The following is a 23,707-nucleotide window of genomic DNA, read 5'->3' as shown; positions in this document are numbered from 1 at the left end:
AATGCGCCAGTAGTGAGCCGTACTGAACCGAGCCGTACCGTACCATGCAGTGGAAATGCGCCAAAGCGTGCCGTACCGAACCGAGCCGTACCGTACCATGCAGTGGAAAAGCGCCATTACAGTGTCTGAAACAGTTCGATAAAGGATTCAGTTTCTCTAAACCCCTCCTTTCCGATAGCGTACTCTGCTCTGATTGGTCAGATAGCCCAGTCTGTTGTGATTGGTCTACCGCTTACAGCACGTGTTGGAAATGAAATGCCCATTACTATATCTGAATTTCAGCACCGGAGGCTTGATCAGCACTTATTCACAGTGATACAAACACTAACAATGGTGTTGGTTTTACTGTATTAATTCGAGCCTGAGCCTGATGGAAAGTTGATTCACAGTGCAGAAAACAACGTCTTCTCGACAACACAAACCAAAATCTTCCAGGCCTCAGCTACAACTACAGTATTTGAGGGCGGGTCAAAGTAGACGTTCACGGGCAGCGAATGAAGACCATAAGCTGACATTATGCAAATTTGTTATAAACCTACGTAGGTTTGTGCAGGAAGTAAGACTGGAATTACCGACGACTCGTTTAAGGCAGTTCAGAATCAGTTCTTTCTTATGGGAGTCAAGTTAAGTCACCTTTATTTTTATAGTGCTTTATACAATACAGATGGTTTCAAAGCAGCTTTACAGTGATCAACAGGAAAATATGCAAACAGAGTTTAATTCGGCTGTAAAGCAGCTCTAAAAAGAAAATAGTGTCATTGTTCAGCTGAAGTCAGTTCAGTGTTGGGCAATAACTTCATTTATCATGCACTTTGATCTTTGAAAATTTGCAGAACTTTTATATTTACAAACAGCTACATTACACACTACATGCAAGGTAATATCCGAAAAAGCATAATATGGGCACTTTAAATTTAACCTGGAATATTTCTTTAACAACCCTTTGCCAGTTATGTTTAGGCTCTCTCTATATCTTACCAAGACTGGATCTGGTATTTGAGCGCTCAATAATGGCTCTCTTGCTGGGATTGTTAAGCACTGATCTCTTTGCCAGTGAGATGTCTGCTGTCACACGTGTGATAGTTATCCTAGGACGATAAATACATGATCTGTAGATAGCTGCAGTGCAAATCTGTAATTATAACATATCAGACACCCTGTTTGTAATCTCCATCTTTTACAAGAGTTGTGCAGGAAGATGATATTTTGAAATGACATTGTAATCATCTATAAACCACTTTTGTTACTTACCTGCCATCAAACCGGTGTTTCAAGAAGTCAAAAAGAGCTTTCTGCATCATATCAGTGACCTGTACAAAAGATATGAAGCGTATTTTTAAAACATCTAAACTTAAATATATATTTATATAACAATTTCATATTTAAAGGTGCATTAAGCAACTTTTCATGTTAAAAATACCCGTATTCTAACCCATACATGCTTAAACAATTGCCTGATGGGCTGAATGAGCCCTTCTCTGAACACTGATATTGTCTCTATAATCCTGTAAAGTAAAATAAATAAGAGGGATTCGGGCCGGAATTTTAGACTGGGCGTGATGTCATGCGCGTTCACGGCACGCTCACTTGGTTATGTCTGGCAGGTTTGTGTATTCGCCGCCATTCTCCGTAGAAGATGGATTCTAAGAGACCGGCTTGTAGTTCATTTCAAACACCAACGCAAACTCCACGTAAGATAAAAAAAAGAAAACTTTTGTCCGTGAGCGTGCACACTTCTGGTTGCAGTTTCGCTTTCTGCCAGAGGGGGCATAGTTCTGCAAAAACTCAGAGACTTGCGCAATGCACCTTTAAATAATAACATTTGCTCTGTGCATGTGCCTTGTTAATGCTTATTAAGGTATTGTACTGTAGCTTTAACACCAAACTCTATTGAAATAAGAGTGCCACAGCCCGCCTACATTTTCAGCAGCCTTGGTTCCTGGCGTATTTTCCCATTCATTTTTCTCATAGGGATTTAAAAAAAGTCTTTGTTTAAGAGTTAAAAGCCATGAAACAAACCAACCAGCAACAAAGTGAATCACAACACTTTGAATTTAAAGCAAAGAATTATTTGAAAATCAGACAAATGTACAAAACTACATAGCTTTATAAGCTTTAAATCTATGAAGCATTGAAATAAAAACAGAAATATAAAAATATATGGTTTTCTGATTGGTGGAGATTTATTTACAGAATCATGGGTAATGCAGTTTTTCACCAGGAATTCCGCTGTTGAACAATTATTGATCAATTACTTAAAAAGTTGAAATAATGCAGGCTGATGGCTTGAACAAAAGCATACACCATCTATTAACAACCATGTAGCTTACAGTTGGTCTGTCTTTAATGGTTTACGAGTTATCGTTCAAAATCAATCCCCCTATTGAGAAAATGAATGGGATTTTTACTCCTAAAACCCGACAGTTGTACTTTATAAATTGCTAGTCTCCTGTGCAATGTGTTATTTGTGTGCCACATATGTTAAGCGTTCCAAAATTAGTCACTTATAAGGGTCCATGACGGTTAAGAATTTGCCTTACAAGTCAACCTTTGGAACAGACCTAAACATTTAATTTTAAATTAAAAACAACTCCTGTCTCATCAATGCATAAACTTACTTAAAATCACTGTAATTTAAACACCAAGCAGCCGCGTGAATAAATGAAATCCTTACAATAAAGCAAACCTGCATCTAGTTACGCCTTATAAAGGAACTTGTTTTTCTTATTCATTTTGCCTTCTTTCTGTCTCTCACAGATTTCCTCCCTCCATCACCATTCCTGTTCTTCTCTCCCTTTTCTGTCTCTTTCTAATTTCAAACCGTGCTCTACTTTCTAGCACTGACGTCTCCTGGACCCCGGAAGGTTGTTGCCGTGGTAACGGAACGGCGGAGAGGAGGAGTATGTTTTTGTTTTCTCTGTGTGAGGAGATGGAGAGACTGGAATAGATATTATATTTTGCTGGTATCAATAACGCAAGATGCGCACACACAGACGTGCAGCAAGTCATAAACAAAGAACGTCAGCTCTACGGCCTTGACGGGGGAATTTTCTGCTCAATGTTATTTTATGACGAATTCGCTGATTCGCCTTGTAAAAACTCTCCAGATTGATCTGTGACTAAAGCATTTTTCTGTTTGATGATGATACACCTCAACATCATTTGAGACAACCCACCTCGTATCCTTTCAGGGATGGACCGACCAGCACCACAGGCCTCATGGAAGGCACAACATCATAGGGAGTCACGTGTTCAGTCTGCATATGAGATCATAGGCAAATAACAAAGCACATGCGTAAAGGACAATGCTTACATAATATCAGTTCAATACGTCAACTAGTTTTTAAGCACAATGAGTTTAGTTTAACTTGAGAGGAATTTGTGTTTAAGACAGCGGTGACAGTCTCCTCAGTGTGGTTAGGTGGGGATTCTTCCATTCTGTGGACACACTTACCACTTTCTGTTTCTGCTTCCCTGTACAAAGAGAGGGAAAAAAAGAAAGTCAGAATAAAGTACTGTCAAGTTCTTCAAATTTGAGAATGCCATTCAAGTCATTCATGGTCCACTGTCCCATGCTCACAAGAAGCTGCTCGATTGATCTTTAGCCTTACGCAGGACAGTGTTGAAGTAAAATCATCCACTGACGAATTGCCTACGATTCCTTTTTATTTTCGGGGAGATTCCTGAAACCCCTCCCCCAATTCCTAAAGCCCCACCCCCACCAAATCACTGGCTCACCTGATGACATCACATCCCCCAAACTGGAGGACGAGCTTCCACTGGACTTACTAAAGAAATGAGCAGACAAACAGAGAAAGAGATAGAACATTTTTAGTCTGCGTGTCCAAACACACAAGCGGACTACTCTAAATCTTAATACTACATGCTATAATCTCTAAGTTCTAATAGCTAATGCATAAGACCTGGTCAGACCCACACTGATTCTATGTCACTGTCCATGTACTATGACCTAGAACTGATGCTGCATGTAGAATTGTTATCGATAGTCACCTGGGTTTGAGGGTCAGTCATCCGATTTCAAACTGCGAGCTGGTGTCACCTAACCTGATACCCAGTTTTCAACAAATCAAATGTCAAACAATCTCAAAATTCCACTGTATTTCAAGTCTCAAGTAAACTGCCTCATAATTTGATGCTGGGTCTCTCATCTGGTAGTCTCAGCATCAGACATCCCACCCATGGACCAGGTCTGATGCATATTTTATACAAAAATGGCAAGATCTCTCCAAAATTCTAAGCTCAAATCTGATTAGCTTCAATGCAATTTCCACCGTGCAAACATTTTTATCAGTCTTCCTGGAAAAAAGACTTTATTATATAGCACCAGGCTGCCACAATAAACAAAGTGTGCGAGGTTCATACCTTAAAATCTTAAAGATATTCAAGTGAGACACTAAAAAAGTATATCCTTTTGCACAACAGTATGTTCTGTTTATTTTCAGAGTCATGTCCATGGGGGAAAGAAAAATCTGTATTTATTACTAATTGTTACCATAACATTTATTTCTTCAGCTCTAGTTCTACAACAACTTGCACAGACTGTGGTACCATTATTAAAAAGGGTTACTATTTTGTAACACTCTTTACTATTTTTGTATTATTGATTTAGATTTAACACATCAAACAAAACAAAGCAAAATTAAACAAAGACAAAAATCAAACAAAAACAATGACAAAGACAAAAAAACAAAACAAAACAAAAACAAATGATGATTGAATGCTCTGATTTTTCAAACAGACAGTCTGAGTGGGTGGTTCTTGGCAAGAACATCATTGATTTAACATTTGAAATATTTTCCCCAGGTTTTAAACATCAAACATTCAAACAAATTCAACAAACAAACAAAAAACAAAACAAAGACAAAAATAAAAAACAAATGATGATCGAATGCTCTGCTTTTTCAATCAGACATTCTAAGTGGGTGGTTCTTGGCCAGAATAAACTGCACTGTGGACTAGATATCGATGTTGAAACTGAAAAGGCTGGCTCTGGTACTGCATTACTGGAGCTAAGACATGCAATGAAAGAACAGTAAACTGTGATTAAATATATTATCTGGGGTCAAATTCAAGTCATGATGTATTTGGCAAAGATAACAGTCCAGATTACATTGCATAGAAATGGAGAAAAAATAAAAGGGTAAAAATTCAGAACTCTTTAAAAGGCCACCTCTGTTCTTGAAACCCACAACACTTATTTAATGGTAAGGTGTACAGACTGGGATATATATAGGATATATTTAAAAATGTCTATTGTGTCCTAAAATAAGGCATGCAGTGACTAATATGCAATATTCTGTATCTACAGAATCTATACCAAACTATAGAGCATTTGGTTTTCTACAGATTCAAAAGGGCTTCAAAAACATTTTTTAATAATGGATCAAATTACATATAAAAATGAGCCTAGAAATATATAGTGGTGCAAATTTTTTGGAAAATTCTCCAAGATTTCATAGCCAGGTTGATTTAAAAAAAGAGAATATTATAAGAACAGACAGATTATTAAGGACCAAGAGGTTGTGGAAAGAATGTTCTGTGTCTGCTTACCCTTGTACGCGGCTTTTCTTCTGTTCCAGCTGTGCTCTGATATTCTCCAGCTTCAGGGGACTGGGGATAAAACCAATCTCACAGCCTTCTTTCACCAGCCTCCCAATCCACCAGTCATTATTAAACTTCTGCATACGGAACAGAGAAAGGACAAAAGAAATAAAAGCTTGGAAAAACTTTATCCCCTCTTAGCGTTTGACCAATGATACCAGTTTTAGTAATGAATTTTGGTTAGATTTTTTTTGCTACATTCAAAGTCATCAGTGAGTCAGTAGTGACCCTTTCACTAATGGGCCACCAGACCACAGTACCTCTTTGATGTGCAGGAAGTCTTTTGCATCGAATGAGATGGCAGTTCCTGGCACAGGCACATCTTCATCCAGCGCACCACAGTAACTGACATTCGTCTTCACGGCAAAGGCCACCGCTTTGGCCTGGAAGTCGATGTTTTTAGAATTAAAAACAAAATAAATATATAAAAAATAAGAACACACACACACACACACACACGCACGCACGCACGCACGCACGCACGCACGCACGCACGCACGCACGCACGCACGCACGCACGCACGCACACACACACACACACACACACACACACACACACACACACACACACACACACACACACAGTGTTGGGGTAATGCATTACAATATAAAGTGTGTGTGTTACATATGATAAACTCCACATATTAATATGTAGTAGGTGTGATTTGTGTCTGTCCTGACCTTTGCCCTCTCCAACTGCTGAGCAGCCTGCTGTTCTCGCTCCTGGCGGCCCTGACTACCCCCCTCCGGCCTCTCCTCCTCCAACGACACATCTGAATCAGACGGCCTGCTAGTGTAGGAATCAGCTGAACCCTGCCAACAGAAGGCACATACTAAATTACTTACATGCATGCAGTCTAGTAATGGCTTTACATGGGAAGTTATTAAAATGACATTTTCCTTGCTTAGTCCACCCAGATCACTTATGAAAACCTAAAAAATGGGTTGTTCTGAAATATCAGCTCAGTAACATTAACTCTTCCATGTTGATATCTGTTCAGTATTCAGATATTTGGTGTGCCCTGACGAAAGGCAGTCTGAAATACTATGTCAAGTCAAGTCAAGTCAACTTTATTTATATAGCGCTTTTCACAATACAGATTGTATCAAAGCAGCTTCACAGTATTAAATAAAATAGTACATCAGTGTTTGTTTCTGGTGTAAAACATCCACTATGTGGATGTGGAACCAATCAAAATCAAGGACATTTACATATAGAAGGTATAGTATCAAAAACTGTAGCTCAATCAGCAGAGCATGGCAGTAGCAATGCCAAGGTCATGGGTTTGACTCCCAGGGAAATCAAATGTGTACCTTGAATGCAATGCAAGTTGCTTTGGATGAAAGCGTCTGCCAAATGTAAAAATGTAAAATGTTTCATTCTATAGGTCAGAGTTAGGATGGAATATTGCCATATACAACTGAATAATGTTTGTATTGGGCTTAAGAAACCTTGAATAACCTTGAATTGGACAGCTTTGCAAAAAGTAAAAAAAAAAAAAAAAAACACTTTCCAAAATGGAGAATGACTGAAAAAAGAGCTTTACCTGAAACCATCTTTCCTATTGTAGAAATACATTTTGACATTTGACCACATTTGTGCATTAAAAAACAAGATCAGACCCTTCAGATTATATAAAACTATTGCAATTTCAATGGTTAAAGAATGTAAAAATGCTACAGTAAAACCTGTTAATTGGTTAATATTAAGTTTCTTTAGTCTATACGGTTCTTATCATTTATGTTGTTAAATGTTTAGTGTCATGTGTGTTACCATGATTGTGTTTTGTGTTTGTGTATGGCACTGTGCACCTTCTATATATTAGTATTTACCGCAGTTCGTGGAAAAGCTATGAACTTTGATTTATTACGTGGCTTTCTTTTTACCACCTGTTTTTAAAGTGGCTGGCACTATGCAGAAATGACAAAAGTGGAAATAAAAAACAGATTTTAGTACATTGATTTAGTATTCATTGTTAATGAAATCTATTTTTTTTTTTTTTTTTTACCCAGGTCAATCTATAAAACTTAATATGTTGCTACTGTATTTTTACAGCAAAGGTCTATCAATCACAGCTGCCGTTTTTTACTGTACCTTTCAGAGATTATTTTTTTTATTACAGTGCCCTGAACCATCTTCCTTGGTCATTATGCACATTGGTCTGGTCTGCTGGATTTTCATTACGTCTGTGATTCTCAGTTTTGCCTATTCAGACCACCGCAAACAAAGGTCAGCAAAAAACCCCACCTGTACCTCTATTAACTAGACAGAGCTGTCACCCATAGAGATACACGCTCCTTAAGCAAACAGAAAATACACCTGTGAGCTGAAGGTGAATTCAGGTAAGCTCCTTTTGTTCACAGTCTACACTACATAGTCTTTAAAAATAACAGATACATTTACTAGGTAATAATAAACATGTATTTCATATGTCATTTCTTTTGTTATTGGTATAGCAATTATTTACACAAATGTGCTATGTGTAACATGGATAATGTTATGTAAAATGCCACACACCATTTTATGGATGAACATCAGTCATCACATATTTTTGTATATAATAATAATTGAATAAGAACATTCACAGTTTAAAACAGTGTAAGCAGTATGCATGCATTCAAACGATTTGGACTGTAATTCCAACCTTGAGGCATCTGTCACTGTCTGAGACAAATATAGACATATTGAATCCTAAAATAGAGTAACAGGCTATGAAATGTCATATCTTATCAACAGGATAGAAACCCATTATCTTCAAACCAAAAACTATAAATGTATGAACTTCCGAAGCCTTTTACTGCTGTACATTCATTTCAACAACGTGTCTCCTCATCCGTTTCCATCATCCATCAATAAGTTCCTTATTACTTCCGTATCTTTTACAACCAAGTACTCTAAATAGTAAAAAGTTTTCAATAGTACAAATACTACTCCAAAGTAAAAACTCAACCCTAGGATATCCTCTCAGCATTCCCATGCAAATAAGATAGTAAGATAGTTTCCTTTGAGAACACATACCTTCACTGCTGGCTTCTCAGGACCATGAAAAACTTCACAATACATAACTTGGACATTTTCACCTGAAATCTCCATAAAGTCCTCAGACGGCTCCATGACATTCAAGAGAGAAGCACCTGATCCCTATCGGCTAAATAAAAACATAAACCGCAGGCATTCACACTTTCCCCCTTTTAAGATAATAAAGAAGATTCAACCAGCAAGTGCATAGTCCTCTAATTAATGAGAGATACTGCTCAAAGCGAAGCGAAGCTGGGAAGCTGTATTCTGTTAATCCAATTTGGAAACAACATTAGCTCAAGTCAGTGAAAAGAATGATCGGGTCAATATCGCATTAGAGAGAGGCAGAGAGAGAGAGCGAAAAAGCCTCACAGTCGGCTAAAAAATTTCAGCACGCTGCCTATGGCGAAACACTTTTTCCCTGAAGGCAGCCGCTCGACACAAGCTTACTTCAGCAGGGACCCAATTGAGGCCGGTGAGTCCAATCACAAAACGCCTGATTCGGGAAACAAAAAATGCACAAGTTTGCTTATCTTCCGCCGCAGAAGTGATGATTGTGAGCAAAAAACGAAAATTCAAATGAATGGCTTTCATCCTCGATTTTGACGAGATAACAGCCTTTTTGCTGAAGAGTGACTTTGGAGGGCCTGTACAGATTCATGTATAACATCATGAAGAGAGATAATGGCCCAAAATGAAGTTAAACAGACAGGTTTCTCTTCAACTAAACTAAGCTTTTTTTAAGCTTAGAAGCTCCATAGCCACAATTCAACTGGGTTTGCAATGCAAAGCACAGCGAATGTGGTTCAAATGGGTCTGCAATTTATTAGTAAACAAATATATATTTGGAAGTATGTAGAAAATCAGTCATATGAACACAGATTATGTTACACAACTTCTACAAACAAATATTTTTAAAATTATGCTTGCTGATTGAAATTTTGGTAACACTAAAGGTCCATTCACACCAAGGACGATAACTATAAGCATAACGATAAAGATATAGTTCTTAAAATCATTCTCAATATTAAAGAAAACCAGAGTCCACACCACAGCTCTAATGATAACGGCACAGAAAAACCATATTGTTGGAATCACTTTCAGAACTATTCTATCCAGCTGATGAACCATAAAAACATAGACAGCCAATCAGAATCCATCCTGTTGTAACAAGCCCGAGCGTTTGAAGTGACAGACAAACACATGCTCAGAATAAACAGAACGATATCATCCGCTAATATAGTTATCTTTATAGTTATCGTTCTTAATGTGTTAAGCGTCCAATTCTCACTATTAACGAATGACTTATTAGCAAGCATTTTACTAGGATATTGGCTGTTTATTAGTGCTTATTAAGCACATATCAATGCCTTATTCTACATGACCATATTCTTCATCTCTTAATTCTACCCAATACCTAAACTTTACAACTACTTTACTAACTATTAATAAGCAGTAATTAGGAGTTTATTGACGCAAAAGCTGTAGTAAATAGTGAGAAATAGACACTAATCTAAAGTGTAACTGAAATTTTCAATGATTTTATGTGCCCTAGTTAAAAAGTTACACAACATCATATACCATGTTTATTCAAAAAAGCAAAGGAACCTGATTATGGATTATAGTCTGTATCTTAAATAGATGGTCCATATACATATAGGACACTGAAATATAAACACAGCTGATGGGAATTAAAGTGGGTTCTATGGGCCTCTAACACATACACACACAATTCCTGATGGCTTTTCCAGACTTCTGGCTCGATTTCATTTTAAGGCATTCAAGTGGGGCGCCTAAGCCATGTGACTCATTACATTCTACACATCAGCAAGAAACGGCTCTGCCCCTTTAACAGCCAGACAGTAAATGAAGCTTTACAATTTTACCAATATGATAACACCTTAAACATTTTCAACCTTAAGGAGATCAGGTAGGTCCTACAAAGAAAGCCACGTAATCCTTAAAAAAAAAAAAAAAAAAAAGAAAAATTAATGAGACGTGTTTTTTTTTTACTGTAGCATTCTTTAAACACGCCGTATGGAATAGGAGTTAATGTTCAATGGGAGTGTGTGCTATTAACAACACATATAGAAAGACACATACACACACAAGCCTCTGATGAGCATCTCCCAATAGTACACCCACGGAAATTGGTGGGCTGCATCTTAGAAAATCATGGTACACTGAGTCTCGCAGGCCCTGTATGTGCAGCACAGCTGAGCCAGTGTTCGGCACACGCACACGAGCGCGCTCACGCACGCACACATATAGCCAGTGGGAAAACACTATATATAGCCGTAGCCAATTCCGATCAAGAGAAAAATAACTCACCGCCTCCGAGTCTTCAAATCCATGCAGGTACAAATTGTCATACATGGAGGTTTGCTATTCCAAAAAGGTCTTCTTGAAGAATAGAGAAAAAAAAGAGGAGGAGGAGGTGGTGGAGATGGAGAGAGAGGGGGAGGAGGAGGAGGAGGAAGAGGAGGAGGAGGGAGCCACCACCACAAAAAAAAAAAAAGAATCGATGGGGGAATGACGATCCCCTTGTTCCACAGAGGAAGAACAAGGAGGGAAAAAAAGGGTGAGAGATGCCTCACGAGAAAGGATGGAGAGAGAGAGAAAGAGGGAAAGCAGGCCTGTGCAGACGGCTCTGCCTGCAGGATGGAGTGGATCCCTCGTTCAGCCTCCAATTCTCTCACATCCTCAGGCAGGGAGAAGCTTCCCAACGGCACACACACGGCACGGCGCTGCTCCCCGCATCAGAGAGAGAGAGAGAGGGTAAGGCAGAAAGAGAGAGAGAGAGAACCCTTCCTCAATCTCAGGCTGATGACACAGTTGACCAGCTGCATGCTGATTGGTCGAGCAGCCTTCTAGTCAGAGCTGCTGCTGACGTGTGTTCTCCTTGACTGTGAACGCTGATGAGAGAGAGAGAGAGAGAGCCTCCCTCTGCCTCTTTCATTCTCTCTTTCCTCCTGTCATTTCTTTTGAATGTACAGTCAGTTTTTCCCCAGTATGTTCACCTTTATTTGCAATGATCATATTTTCTTCATTTAATCATTATTCTGCACAATTTCTTCACTGTTAAAATATTTTTTTAAATATTTGTATCTATCTATCTATCTATCTATCTATCTATCTATCTATCTATCTATCTATCTATCTATCTATCTATCTATCTATCTATCTATCTATCTATCACACACACACACACACACACACACACACACACACACACACACACACACACACACACACACACACACACACACACACACACACACACACATTTATTTATATATTAACATAAATTAAAATAAATCTTTTACTGTTTTACCACTAACATACTCTCTATAGTGGATATTAGTGTGATCTCACATGAGGTCTGGATGATGTAAATATGAATTGTATATATTTAATATTTCTGTACACTATATAGAAATGTAATTAATAAATTATGAACGTCACTTATACAAATTTGCATTATGATCTGTGACAAAGATTATAGTGCAATTGGAAGAAAAAGAAAAATGAGAAAAAGGTTTTAACAGGCATGCATCAAAGCACATTAAGCCTATCTGAACAAAACAAAGAATAAGGACAGTAAATGTTTGCTACATTAAATGTGTCTGATTACTTTTTCTACTGTTTAAGTGACTAATCTCTAAGTAATAATTTAATTGAGCCAAAAAAGGGGAGAATTGCTTTTTACCTGATCACTTCCAGAAATGGACAATTTCTTTACCTGTCTCAGGATAAAACTGGTGGAGGTGGTGCTGCCATCAGACCTCTTCAGTCGACTACGGCGTGAATATGTTCCCCTGTTCACCTGTAGAGGGAGCAATGACAAAAACATGAATGAATTGTTTCAGATATGGTTGTTCTTCAAACCTTTCCCAACCATTTACTTTTGAGAATATAATATTATTATCTATGTTAATAGAATCATGTTTCTGATATTTGATATTAACATAACACTTTAGAATAATGGTCTGGCATTAATAGGTAACTGTGCAGGAGGAAGTAATGCAGGACAAATGAGTGGTACTACATTAACACTTCAACTACTGGTGGTACTACATTAACACTTCAACTACTACTATTAACTAATTAGTAAGCAAGATTAAATAATCAATACATACTATCAAATTTAGGACTGAGATAGTTCCCTATCAGTCAGTCACTTTCGACATTACATCAGTGACTGACGAATTGGAATCTCATCTGAGAGCCCAATCACCTTCAAGTGGTACAGAATAAGCCAATGGACTTTGGTGAGTGAGATTTGCATCGCAAACCACGCCCCGTCCTACGGGTATATAAGGAAGTATGCAGGACTTTATTTAGTCTCATTAAGCTTTCGCTTCGGAGACGAGCGTTTCTGGAGAAGATTCTGCTCTGCTGTCATCTCTTACAGTAGTTTGACAGAACCAGGAAGTAGCTTCTGCATGTGTTGGTGTGATGGTGCGTCAGTGGTGTTCACCTTCTGAGGAGGATTTTGCACACTGTGCAGTCTCTAAAATTACATTTCTACCCGCTGTGCAGCCGACCTCTCCCCTGTGCACTTCAGCCCAAAAGAGATTTTTCCTCTAAAAGAGTAAACACGGGTGTGATGTTGCATCTTTTTCAAGATGTCATTCCACCCATATGTTTCTTGATGAGGTTGTTACCTGGCCCTTTCTGACAGTCACAATCACTGTCTCACGTGTCTGGGTCGTAAGCACGCTGAGACATTGTTAGTGGATGAGTCATGTACAGCAGCATTACGCTCGAGTGCCTTTTTCCCAGAAGTGCATGAGGAGGTCACAAAGTCTTGGAAGGCACCTTTTTCTGCCCGAAACCATTCTGACGCCTCTCACTAACCTCGATGGCGGGGAGGTCAAGGGGTAAGTGGAGGTTCCCCAGGTGGAATGTGCAGTTGCGATGCAGCTTTGCCCACAAAGTGCTGCCACCTGGCCGCTTCTGCCCTGCACACCATGGCCCTCCTGCAAGTATACCAGGCCAAGGCACTCAAAGAGCTGTACGAGGGTAGTTCTGATCCAGGGTTGATGCAGGAGCTGTGCACAGCTACGGACCGCTACCCTCCGGGCAACGGAAGTCACTGTGCGGTCTGTTGGGCAGACGATGTCCACACTTGTGGTCCAGGAGCACCATCTCTGACTGAACCTGGCTGAGATGAAGGAAGCTGACAAAGTTAGCTTTATTGACTCTTCGGCGACTCTGTAGACAACTTTGCCCAGCAGCTCTCAGCAGTACATAAGCAGACAGAGGCGACAGACACATCCTGCCCCGGCTGTCCGCTGCTGGTTTCACTACCCCGCCACTGGTTTCACTACCCCGCCACCTGCTCGTCGTCGAGGGCATCCTCTGCCTCCACCTCCGCTCCCGGGCGGCCACAGCAGCAGTGTTCACCCAGGCCACATCGTGAAGCAGACCGCAGGAAGGTGAAGCAGCCCCTCCAGCCAATATGAGGTCAGGGTTTTATGCAGAATGCCTTTTTGAATGCATTCGCCCCCAAGATTGGTTCGCAGCGATCGACCTGAAGGACGCATACTTTCATGACTCAATTCTCAATCAACACAGATCATTCCTACGCTTTGCGTTTCAGGAACGAGCATATCAGGAAAAGGACCTCCCCTTCAGGTTGACCCTATCGCCCTGTGTCTTTAAGACGGTCGCGGAGGCCACCCTTGTCCCACTATGGGAGATGGGTGTTTGCATCCTCAACTATTTCGACGACTGGCTGATCCTGGACCACTCGCAAGATCAGTTGTACTAACACAGGGACTTGGTGCTTAGTTACCTCAGCCATCTGGGGCTTCAGGTCAACTGCGAAAAGAGAAATCTCTCCCTCATGCAGAGTATCTCTTTTCTCGGTATGGAGTTGGACTCGGTCACCATGACAGCACGTCTCTCAAGCGAGCGTTCTCAGTCAGTGCTGAACTGCTTGAATTCATTCAAAGGCAGGACAACGGTTCCACTGAAACCATATTATGTCCACAGCCGTAGTGACCGCTTCAGCACTGAAGGTGATTGGCCTCTCAGACAAGATCCCAATTCGTCGGTCACTGGCACTGTCGTTGTCTTTGTTCCCTCCTTCAGGGAACGGGGGTTCCCTTATCGGTCGGTCACTTCAACGTATGTCGTGAGCGACTGATAGGAATCTCGCTAGAGAGGCCAATCTATTCGAGTGATACGAGCCAATACACATTGGCATGCAATCATTTGCATCAGCTGTTCAGCCCCGCAGCGTGGCTATAAAATGAGCAGCAGGTGCGATTGCATTTCAGATTTTTGCTTCAGAGCCAAGCACTTCGATGCTCTCTTTAAACTAGTTTTGAGAACTATTACGATCAAGTTTCTTTTTTGGATCTCTCCACTCTGGTGTGGGCGTGACCACACAGCAGCGCAAGCAGTCTTTTTCTCTCTCTTTCTCTCTCTCTCTCTCCACTTCTCTATTTTTTGTTTTTGCCCTTGAGCAAACAAAAATTTGTTCTTACAGCTGGTAAGTTGCGCGGGTGAGAGCGCTCAAAAGCCGTTTTGACGGCTGGTAAGATCAGCGAGAGAGACGCGCACAGACAGGTGCAGATTCCTGTCTGTGTTTGCGTGACTGTTCCCCTGCGTGTCTCAGCAGCAGTGAGAGCAGTCCCTAAAAGAGCTTACACAGATAGAACGTGTCTTTACAAAGATGACATTCTATCTGTGTGTTTCTGCCTGCGCCTCAATCTAACCCTCCTCAGAGGGTTGCTGGTTTCTCGCGGTGGTGCGCTGGTTCTCAGCAACCCACCCCAGTGCCTTTCTTCCCGGAAGTGCACGAGGAGCTCACGGGGATGTGGACGGTACCTTTTACTGCCAGAAACTGTTCCGGTGGCTCCTCCTCCCTCACCACCCTTGATGGCGGGGCGGCTAAGGGATACATGCGTATCCCGCCAGTGGAGCGGGCTGTTGATATGCAGCTGTACCCTAACTCCACTTGGCGCGGAGAACTGTGTCTCCCTTCCCGGACCTGTAAGTACTCGTCGGACCTAACCGGCAAGGCTTACAAGGCCTGTGGGGAAGCCCCCTCTGCCGTGCACGCCATGGCGTTGCTGCAGGTCCATCAGGCCAAGGCACTGAAGGAACTGCACGAGGGTGGTCACGACCCACAAGGTCTCGCAGGAACATCTAGCCGTGGCGGTCACCCCACCACCCGTGGCCCCTCAGTCTGCTTGTCGGCCTTCTGCGTCTACCCTCGCTCCCGCGCCGCAGCAGCAGCCTCCACCTAAACGGCGCCGTGGAGCCAGTCGCAGACCCCCCCGCCCGTCCAGGCCCCCGCCAAGAAGAGCGGTAAAGCCAAGAGCAAGAGGCCCTAGGACGGGCGACCCAGAGATGGATGGGACTGCTCTTCGGGAGACGGTGACCGCATTGCTCCCTCTCCCGGAAGAGGGCCAGGTGGAAAATCCTTTGTTCCCTTTAGTTTTTGTTCCGCCACTGGCCTCAAAACCAGCGGTACCCAAATTTTCAATAAAAGAGCAGTTTCTTCCATCTCTGGGTTCGGAGAGGGCCCGGAGAGCAGTGGGGGCTATGCGATTCAGGCTATGCGGCTATGCGATTCAGTTCGCCCAGTGTCCCCCCAAGTTTCGGGCCATCCACTCCACTACAGTGAGAGCAGCCGATTGCCCATGTCTTGCGAGCGGAGATTGCAGTCCTACTGGCGAAGGACGCGATAGAGCCGGTCCCTCCAGCCGATAAGAGGTCAGGGCACTACAGTCCCTACTTCATTGTACCCAAGAAAGGTGGAGGGTTACGACCGATCTTGGACCTGCGAGTTTTGAATCGGAGCCTACACAAGCTACCGTTCAAAATGCTCACGCAGAAACGCATTTTCGAATGCATCCCCCCCAAGATTGGTTTGCAACGATCGACCAGAAGGACACGTACGTTCATGTCTCGATTCTTCCTCGACACAGGCCGTTTCTGCGCTTTGCGTTCGAAGGTCGAGCATATCAGTACAAGGTCCTGCCCTTCGGGCTGTCCCTGTCTCCCCGTGTCTTCACGAAAGTCACAGAGGGGGCCCTTGTTTCCATGAGAGAACAGGGTGTTCGCATTCTTAACTATCTCGACGACTTGCTCATACTAGCACACTCTTGAGATCAGTTATGCGAACACAGGGACCTCGTTCTCAGGCTCCTCAACCAGTGGGCCTTCAGGTCAACTGGGAAAAGAGCAAATTCGCCCCCGTGCAGAGGATCTCTTTTCTCGGTAAGGAGTTGGATTCGGTCGCACAGACAGCGCGCCTCACAGAGCAACGCACCCAGTCGGTGCTGAACTGCTTGAACACGTTCAAAGGCAGGACGGCGGTCCCCTTGGAACAGGTGTCCAGGCATGCTGTGGTATTCACAGATGCCTCTGCCACCGGCTGGGGTGCCAGGTACACAGGGCATGCAGTGTCAGGGGTGTGGAAAGGCCCCCAACTGCATTGGCGCATCAACTGCCTCGAGTTGCTAGCAGTACGTCTCGCTCTGAGTCGCTTAAAGAGACCGCTACAGGGCAGAGACGTGCTGGTCCGTACGGACAACACTGTGACCATTGCGTACATCAACCGCCAAGGAACCTTCCTTCTGCTCTCTTGATGTTCTTTCTCCCCGTATTTTGAAACAAATTTTTGATTAGGTTGGAACATGTTTGGTGTCTTTTCTGAATATCTGGTCTGGTGATCAGAGACTTTTGTCTGTCCCCAGATCACGGTTGAAGAATAGAGGAGACAGAGTCTTTGCGATTGCTGGCCCTAGGTTGTGGAACAGCCTTCCGGTTTACAGAGTGGCTCAATCTCTAACTGTTTTTAAATCCTCTCTTAAAACCTACTTTTTTTCTTTAGCTTTTAATTCATTGTGAGCTTTTGTAATGAATGTGTGGTTATGTCCTTGTTCTGTATCTTGTGTATTGTTCAGCACTTTGGTCAGCCCTGTTTGCTGTTTTTAAATGTGCTATATAAATAAATACAAACTTGAAACTTGAAGGTGGTCTACGCTCCCGTCGCAACTTGCCCGCCACCTCCTCCTCTGGAGTCAGAAGCATCTGAGGTCGCTTCGAGCCATGTATGTCCCCGGTGTGCTCAACCGTGTAGCCGACGAGCTGTCATGAGCTGTGCTCCTGAGAGAATGGTGACTCCACACCCAGGCGGTTCAGCTGATTTGGAGAGAGTTTGGGGAGGCTCAGGTAGACCTGTTTGCCTCCTCAGAGACCTCCCACTGCCAGCTGTTTTACTCCCTGACTGAGCTAACACTCGGCACGGACGCACTGGCTCACAGCTGGCCCCGGGGCCTATATTCGTTTCCCCCAGTGAGCCTATTTGCACAGACACTGTGCAAAGTCAGGGAGGACGAGGAGCAGGTCCTTCTGGTGGCTCCCTATTGGCCCACCCGGACCTGGTTCTCAGAACTCATGCTTCTTGTGACAGCCCCTTCCTGGCCCATTCCTCTGAGGAAGGACCTTCTGACTCAGAGACGGGGCACCCTATGGAACCCGCGTCCGGACCTCTGGAAACTCCATGTCTGGTCCCTGGACGGGACGCGGAGGTTCTAGGTGACTTACCCTCAGAGGTACTTAACACAATCACTTCTGCGCGAGCACCGTCTACGAGACGTGCGTACGCCTTGAAGTGGAACCTGTTCGTCGAGTGGTGTTCTTCTCGCAGAGAGGACCACTGAAGATGTTCGATAGGGTCCGTGCTTTCCTTCTTGCAGCAAGGGTTGGAGCGAAGACTGTCTCCCTCCACCTTCAAAGTACATGCTGCCACTATTTCAGCTTATCACGTCCACATAGATGGCAAATCAGTTGGAAAGCACGACCTGGTCGTCAGTTTTCTTTGGGGGGCGAGACGGTTAAACTCTCCTCGATCCCCCTCTATACCCTCTTGGGACCTTTCCCTGGTGCTTTGAGCACTTCAGGATGCTCCCTTTGAGCCTTTGCAGTCAGCGGACTTAAAGCTTCTTTCTTTGAAGACTTTGCTGGTGATTGCACTGGCCTCTATTAAGAGGGTAGGGGACTTGCAAGCATTTTCGGTCGACGAATCGTGCCTAGAGTTTGGGCCGGGTGACAACCATGTTGTACTGAGACCCCGGCCTGGCTATGTGCCCAAGGTTCCTACCACTCCTTTCAGAGACAAGGTAGTGAACCTGCAAGTGCTGCCCCTGGAGGAGGCAGACCCAGCCCTGGCTTTGCTCTGTCCCGTTCGCGCTCTGCGTATGTACGTGGACAGAACTCAAAGTGTCAGGACCTCAGACCAGCTCTTTATCTGTTACGGAGGCCAGTCGGTCTGTCTCCAAGCAGAGGATGGCCCACTGGATAATGGATGCCATCGCCTTGGCCTACCAAGCTCAAGGCGTGCCCTGCCCGTTCAGATTGCATGCTCACTCCACAAGAGGCGTTGCAACCTCCTGGGCATTGGCACGTGGCTCCTCGCTAACAGATATCTGTAGAGCTGCGGGCTGGGCGACACCTAACACGTTCGCTAGATACTAAAGCCTATGTGTAGAGCCGGTCTCCTCCTGTGTTCTCACCTTAAACAGGTAGAAGCACTAAGAGGCCCGTAATTGCAGCAAGCTCTGTCGGCTTGCTGTACCCTACTGTGCTGTATATTCTCCAGAGTGAAAAACCTGTGAGTCCTCCAACACCCTCGGCCCGGACATGGCGGAGCGTCCGGTGCCAGGCCTTTATCCGTTGAATCCTTGAGAACCGGGTTTAGGCTGGGTCCAATATGTGTGACCCTACGGGGATCCCATATGTGTATTCTCCACGGCTGCTCCTAATCGAAGCCTGTGTCTTTCCCTTGGGCTAAGTCACCCAATATTCATATGCAGTACAACCTTTGGAATAGTTCATATGTATCTTTCCACATAACTCCTTCGAAGATTGTGGCTTCCGCAGCGTCCCTTCCCTCCATAGAAAGGCTCCTCAGCAAAAAACTGAAATGCAGTTGACCGTTCGCAAAGACCCGCCTCCCTTAGTTACTGTCGCTATGTCCGACAAGCTACGCCGTTCTCACGCCACACCATGTTCTCACGCAGTGAAAAATACATCACGGAGCAGAGAGGAGACTGACAACACGCTGACAGACAGGACAGAGCAGGTTACTTTTTGGTTACGTTTGATATTAAACATATTAAACAAAGTCTCACCTTTCAAATTTGGTCATTTTTTAAAGGAAATTTAAACAATAAATACCGTTTTGTTGCTCTTTAATGTGCCGTGACAGATCGCTGTAGAGCATCAGTTAAAGCTGCTCGTGAACCGATCATCTCTTCCTTTTAGTTAATTTATAGCCTCAAATAAACATGAACAAACATAAGAAGGAATGTTGTTTTAACCACGGAAAGGCGTCAGTACACTCCGTTTTTCAAGTTCAAATCCTCCTATGTTAATCTACTAACTATCCTGACTGCTTTGAACGGACAAAATGGCGGATGGCGAAGTATGATTGGTCAGATCACCTGTCAATCAAGCTCCCTGCGAAGGGTCAATTGCACCTGCTGCTCATTTTATACCCACGCTGCGAGGCTGAACAGCTGATGCAAATGATTGCATGCCAGTGTGTATTGGCTAGTTTTAGTTTCACTCTAAGTAGATTGGCCTCTCTAGCGAGATTCCTATCAGTCAGTCACGATATACATCTACATTCCCTCCCTCAGGGAACGAGGGTTACCATATGTAACCGAGACGTTACAAGTAACCTAGACGTTCCTTAAGTAATTAGTAATTACTGAATGAGATTCTCCTCATTAAGAACTGTTAACTAAATATGACAAGTTATAAAGAATTACCAATTAATTACTAATCACAAAACTAACCTGTGTCTGAGACGCAAGATATTGTCTTTTTTACTCTGAACATGTTTTTCACTTTCTAGATCACTAGTAGTTCCTGCAGAGTGATAAGGTAACACTTGAGTAATTATGATGCAATTTATGAACATATTCAGAGTAAAAATTTATATAAATTTTTTTTAAATTAATTGGTAATTCTTTAAAATTTATATATTTAATAGTTGATTATTAACGAGGCTAATCACATGCAGGAATTATTAATTCCTTAAGGAACTATTTTAGTCCTAAATATGATATTACTAAGCGATTAGTTAAGCTTTTTTCCATATTAGTTAATAGTAGTAGCTGAAGTGTTAATGTACTCATCTGACCTGCATTACTTCCTGCATAGTTACCTATTAAAGGGATAGTTCACCCAAAAATTTTGTCATTAATTACTCACCCTCAAGTTATTCCAAACCTGTATGAGTTTCTTTCTTCTGTTGAACAAAGAATGTTGGTGACCAGACAGTTAACGGCACCCATTGACTTTCATAGTATTTTTTTCCTACTATGGAAGTCAAGGGTGCCGTCAAATGTCTGGTCACCAACATTCTTTTTAAAATATCTTCTTTCAGAAGAAATAAACTCATACAGGTTTGGAACAACATGAGGGTAAGTAAATGATGACAAAATTTTCATTTTTGAGTGAACTATCCCTTAATGACAGACCATTATAAGTGATACTGATATTAATAGCTCACAATCAGAATAAGGAGCAGGATCAGTATTCAATTTGTTGGACAAAATTATTAAATTTGCTTGCTAGCCGCTATCAAGGTTATAAGAAACATACAGTACATAGTATGCAGACTAAAGTATAGACAATAAATAAATTAGAAATGGGTAAAATATAACTAGACTATACATTGGGTAGAAACATAGTTAGACAAATTTGGGTGATGGGAGAGAGAATACCAGCAGAAAACATTGCACTGACACTATTAATGAAGGAAGTTAATTTGGTAATAAGAGCCACTTGCATCAATGTAAAATCGGTGCAATTTATTAATAGAGTGCTATAACAGCAAAGAAGCAGAAAAAGTACAGAGTGGTCATTCTGCTTGAGGTTATCTCAGAATTATTTAAGGGATAGTTCACTAAAAAAAAAAAAAACCTCAAAAGAAGACATTTTGAAGAATGGGTAACCAAACAGTTGATGGGCCCCATTAAGTTCCAAATGAAAAAACAAACAAACAAAAAAAAAAAAAACAATGGAAGTCAATGGGGACTGGTTTGGTTACCAATATTCTTCTAAATATCTTCTTTTGTGTTCAGCATAAAAAAGAAACCCATACAGGTTTGGGACAACTTGAGGGTGAGGAAATTATGACAGAATTTTCATTTTGGGTGAACTATCCCTTTAACCTTTCCATACCCATGGGAATAAAAAATTACAGCTGTATAAACAGGAAATGTGAAGGAGCAAGAGAGAGACGGGGTGGGCTGACAAAAAATAGTCACTACAGGGACACATTAATTAGCCAGGTCTGATTTGTTTCTATTTCTAGGCGTCTCTAGAGTTCAATAGTAGTGTTGAGGATAGACATAGAGCTTGTTCTTTTTAAAGGCTGTTTAATAGGGCCACCAAAAAGTAGGTCAATGTGCTCATTTCACACAATTAAGGCTGTTCTTCATGTAGTCAGGTGATCTAAGTTAGTTTCCTTCATTATACTCTCTATATACTAAATATAGGTATTTACTTGTGCTTCAAATATTTCACGTGATTTGATCAAGTTTAGAGTACACTCTTTAAAACAAAGGTTATTTATTTTGCGGAACCTTTCCATTCTACAAAAAGCTTCTTTACAGTGGAAAAAGGTTCTTTAGAAATTTTATTTTTTGGAATGTTCTTCACACACACACACACACACACACACACACACACACACACACACACACACACAAAAACGGTTCTTTTAAGAACTGTTCACTGAAAGTTTTTTTTTGTAGGGGAACCAAAAATGGTTCTTTGTGGCATCTCTGCGTAAACCCACTTTTTCGAATCTTTTATTCTCAAGAGTGTAGTAAAAATGTCTCAACGCTTTAATTCATACAAGTGCCCTTGACGCCCCAATCCAAACAATAAAAACAACAAAATTGCAGAAGCCACTTAAAACAAAGTGTAGTTCAAAACAGTTTTACTGAGAGTAGGCTACTTACAAGCACTAGAGCAAATACCAACCAAAAACGATTATATTCATATTATAGCCTATAAAGTTATCCAATAAAATTATCAAAGTAGGCTACTTTAAAATGTATATCTTATCTCCAGTCTTTTAACATGGTCACCTGAAATATAGGCGCTTGGATTCCCTCGCCGATCTTATTCCTAATATAAATGTGTCGAGACATCTCGGCCAGCACATCGGTCCAGATCGGGGGTTGCTGGCCTGCTGGCCCGGCCCAGTGGAAGTTTGGAGGGGTTCGGACGGCTTGATCCAGCTTCGGTGATGTGTGTGAGTGTTACTCCGCGCTCGTGAAGATCCGCTCTGCTCCCGTGCATCAGAAGAGCAAGAAACTCGTCACAGTGTGACAGGTGTCAGGTGCGCGCGCACCACAGCACTGCGCACTCATGTGGGCGATATGAACGTCCGTTAATGCTTTTGGTTTATGAATGGTGACTCTCCAAAAAAATGCGCGTAAAAAAGGCGTCGACTTCACCAAACTAATAAAACAAAAACTGATAGAGCACAAGGTTTACTATGAGAAAATAGCTGTTACAATGAAGTGTTTTGTTACTCTGTTAATAAAACCATAAATAAAAATAAATTATGATCTTAAAGAACTGCAGCAGCATAGCGCCGCCACCCTGTTTCCACACAGTGGCGCTATTGCTTGAACAAACTCGTAAATCATATTATGCCCAATAATGTGATTCACACTCACATTGTGTTATAATCTTTATTAAAGAATTGTGGACGCCCTTATGGGTAACCTATCTTAGACATATCTTGAAAAGCGCTGCAGAGATTTATGTAAGTATTTATTATATTAAAAGCAGGGTAGGTAGGATTTTTCTAAAAAAAAAAAAAAAAAAACCTTCCAAATTTGTTTAAACTGTCTTTATTTACCAATACATAATTAAAATGTAAGTACTCTGAAAAAGAGAATATAAAAATCGAGTGTCTGTAGACCTCTCACGACTGTTGTAAACACAGCTCATTATTTCCATTCACTCCACCCCCTCCCTTCTGAGCTCCTTCCAAAGCCACGCCCCCAAAAC

General features: G+C 42.1%; 1 protein-coding gene across 3 annotated transcripts in view; it reads right to left on the bottom strand.

Annotated features, from left to right (window-relative positions):
- cacnb4b (calcium channel, voltage-dependent, beta 4b subunit) overlaps nucleotides 1–23,029 on the bottom strand; it is a gene marked incomplete at its 5' end in the record, with an annotated part of 29,494 nt that extends 6,465 nt beyond the window's left edge. The window contains 10 exons of one of the 3 annotated variants that reach the window (XM_081381748.1): nucleotides 979–1,088; nucleotides 1,252–1,310; nucleotides 3,177–3,257; nucleotides 3,455–3,474; nucleotides 3,739–3,788; nucleotides 5,572–5,699; nucleotides 5,883–6,005; nucleotides 6,304–6,435; nucleotides 12,384–12,467; nucleotides 22,774–22,836. In XM_081381748.1, the coding sequence (XP_081237874.1) occupies nucleotides 979–1,088; nucleotides 1,252–1,310; nucleotides 3,177–3,257; nucleotides 3,455–3,474; nucleotides 3,739–3,788; nucleotides 5,572–5,699; nucleotides 5,883–6,005; nucleotides 6,304–6,435; nucleotides 12,384–12,467; nucleotides 22,774–22,836 (850 nt within the window). Of the gene's footprint in view, nucleotides 1–978; nucleotides 1,089–1,251; nucleotides 1,311–3,176; nucleotides 3,258–3,454; nucleotides 3,475–3,722; nucleotides 3,789–5,571; nucleotides 5,700–5,882; nucleotides 6,006–6,303; nucleotides 6,436–10,972; nucleotides 11,100–12,383; nucleotides 12,468–22,773 lie in introns of those variants that run through there. The other 2 variants (XM_081381750.1, XM_081381749.1) reach the window with 2 other exon arrangements.
- Nucleotides 23,030–23,707: the final 678 nt, after the last annotated feature.

The sequence above is a fragment of the Scardinius erythrophthalmus genome (assembly GCF_964197995.2).
Source record: "Scardinius erythrophthalmus genome assembly, chromosome: 12".
In the NCBI taxonomy this organism is placed as follows: domain Eukaryota; kingdom Metazoa; phylum Chordata; class Actinopteri; order Cypriniformes; family Leuciscidae; genus Scardinius; species Scardinius erythrophthalmus.
Note: the sequence above shows the minus strand (reverse complement) of the source record. Positions and strands in the feature narration are given on the sequence as shown.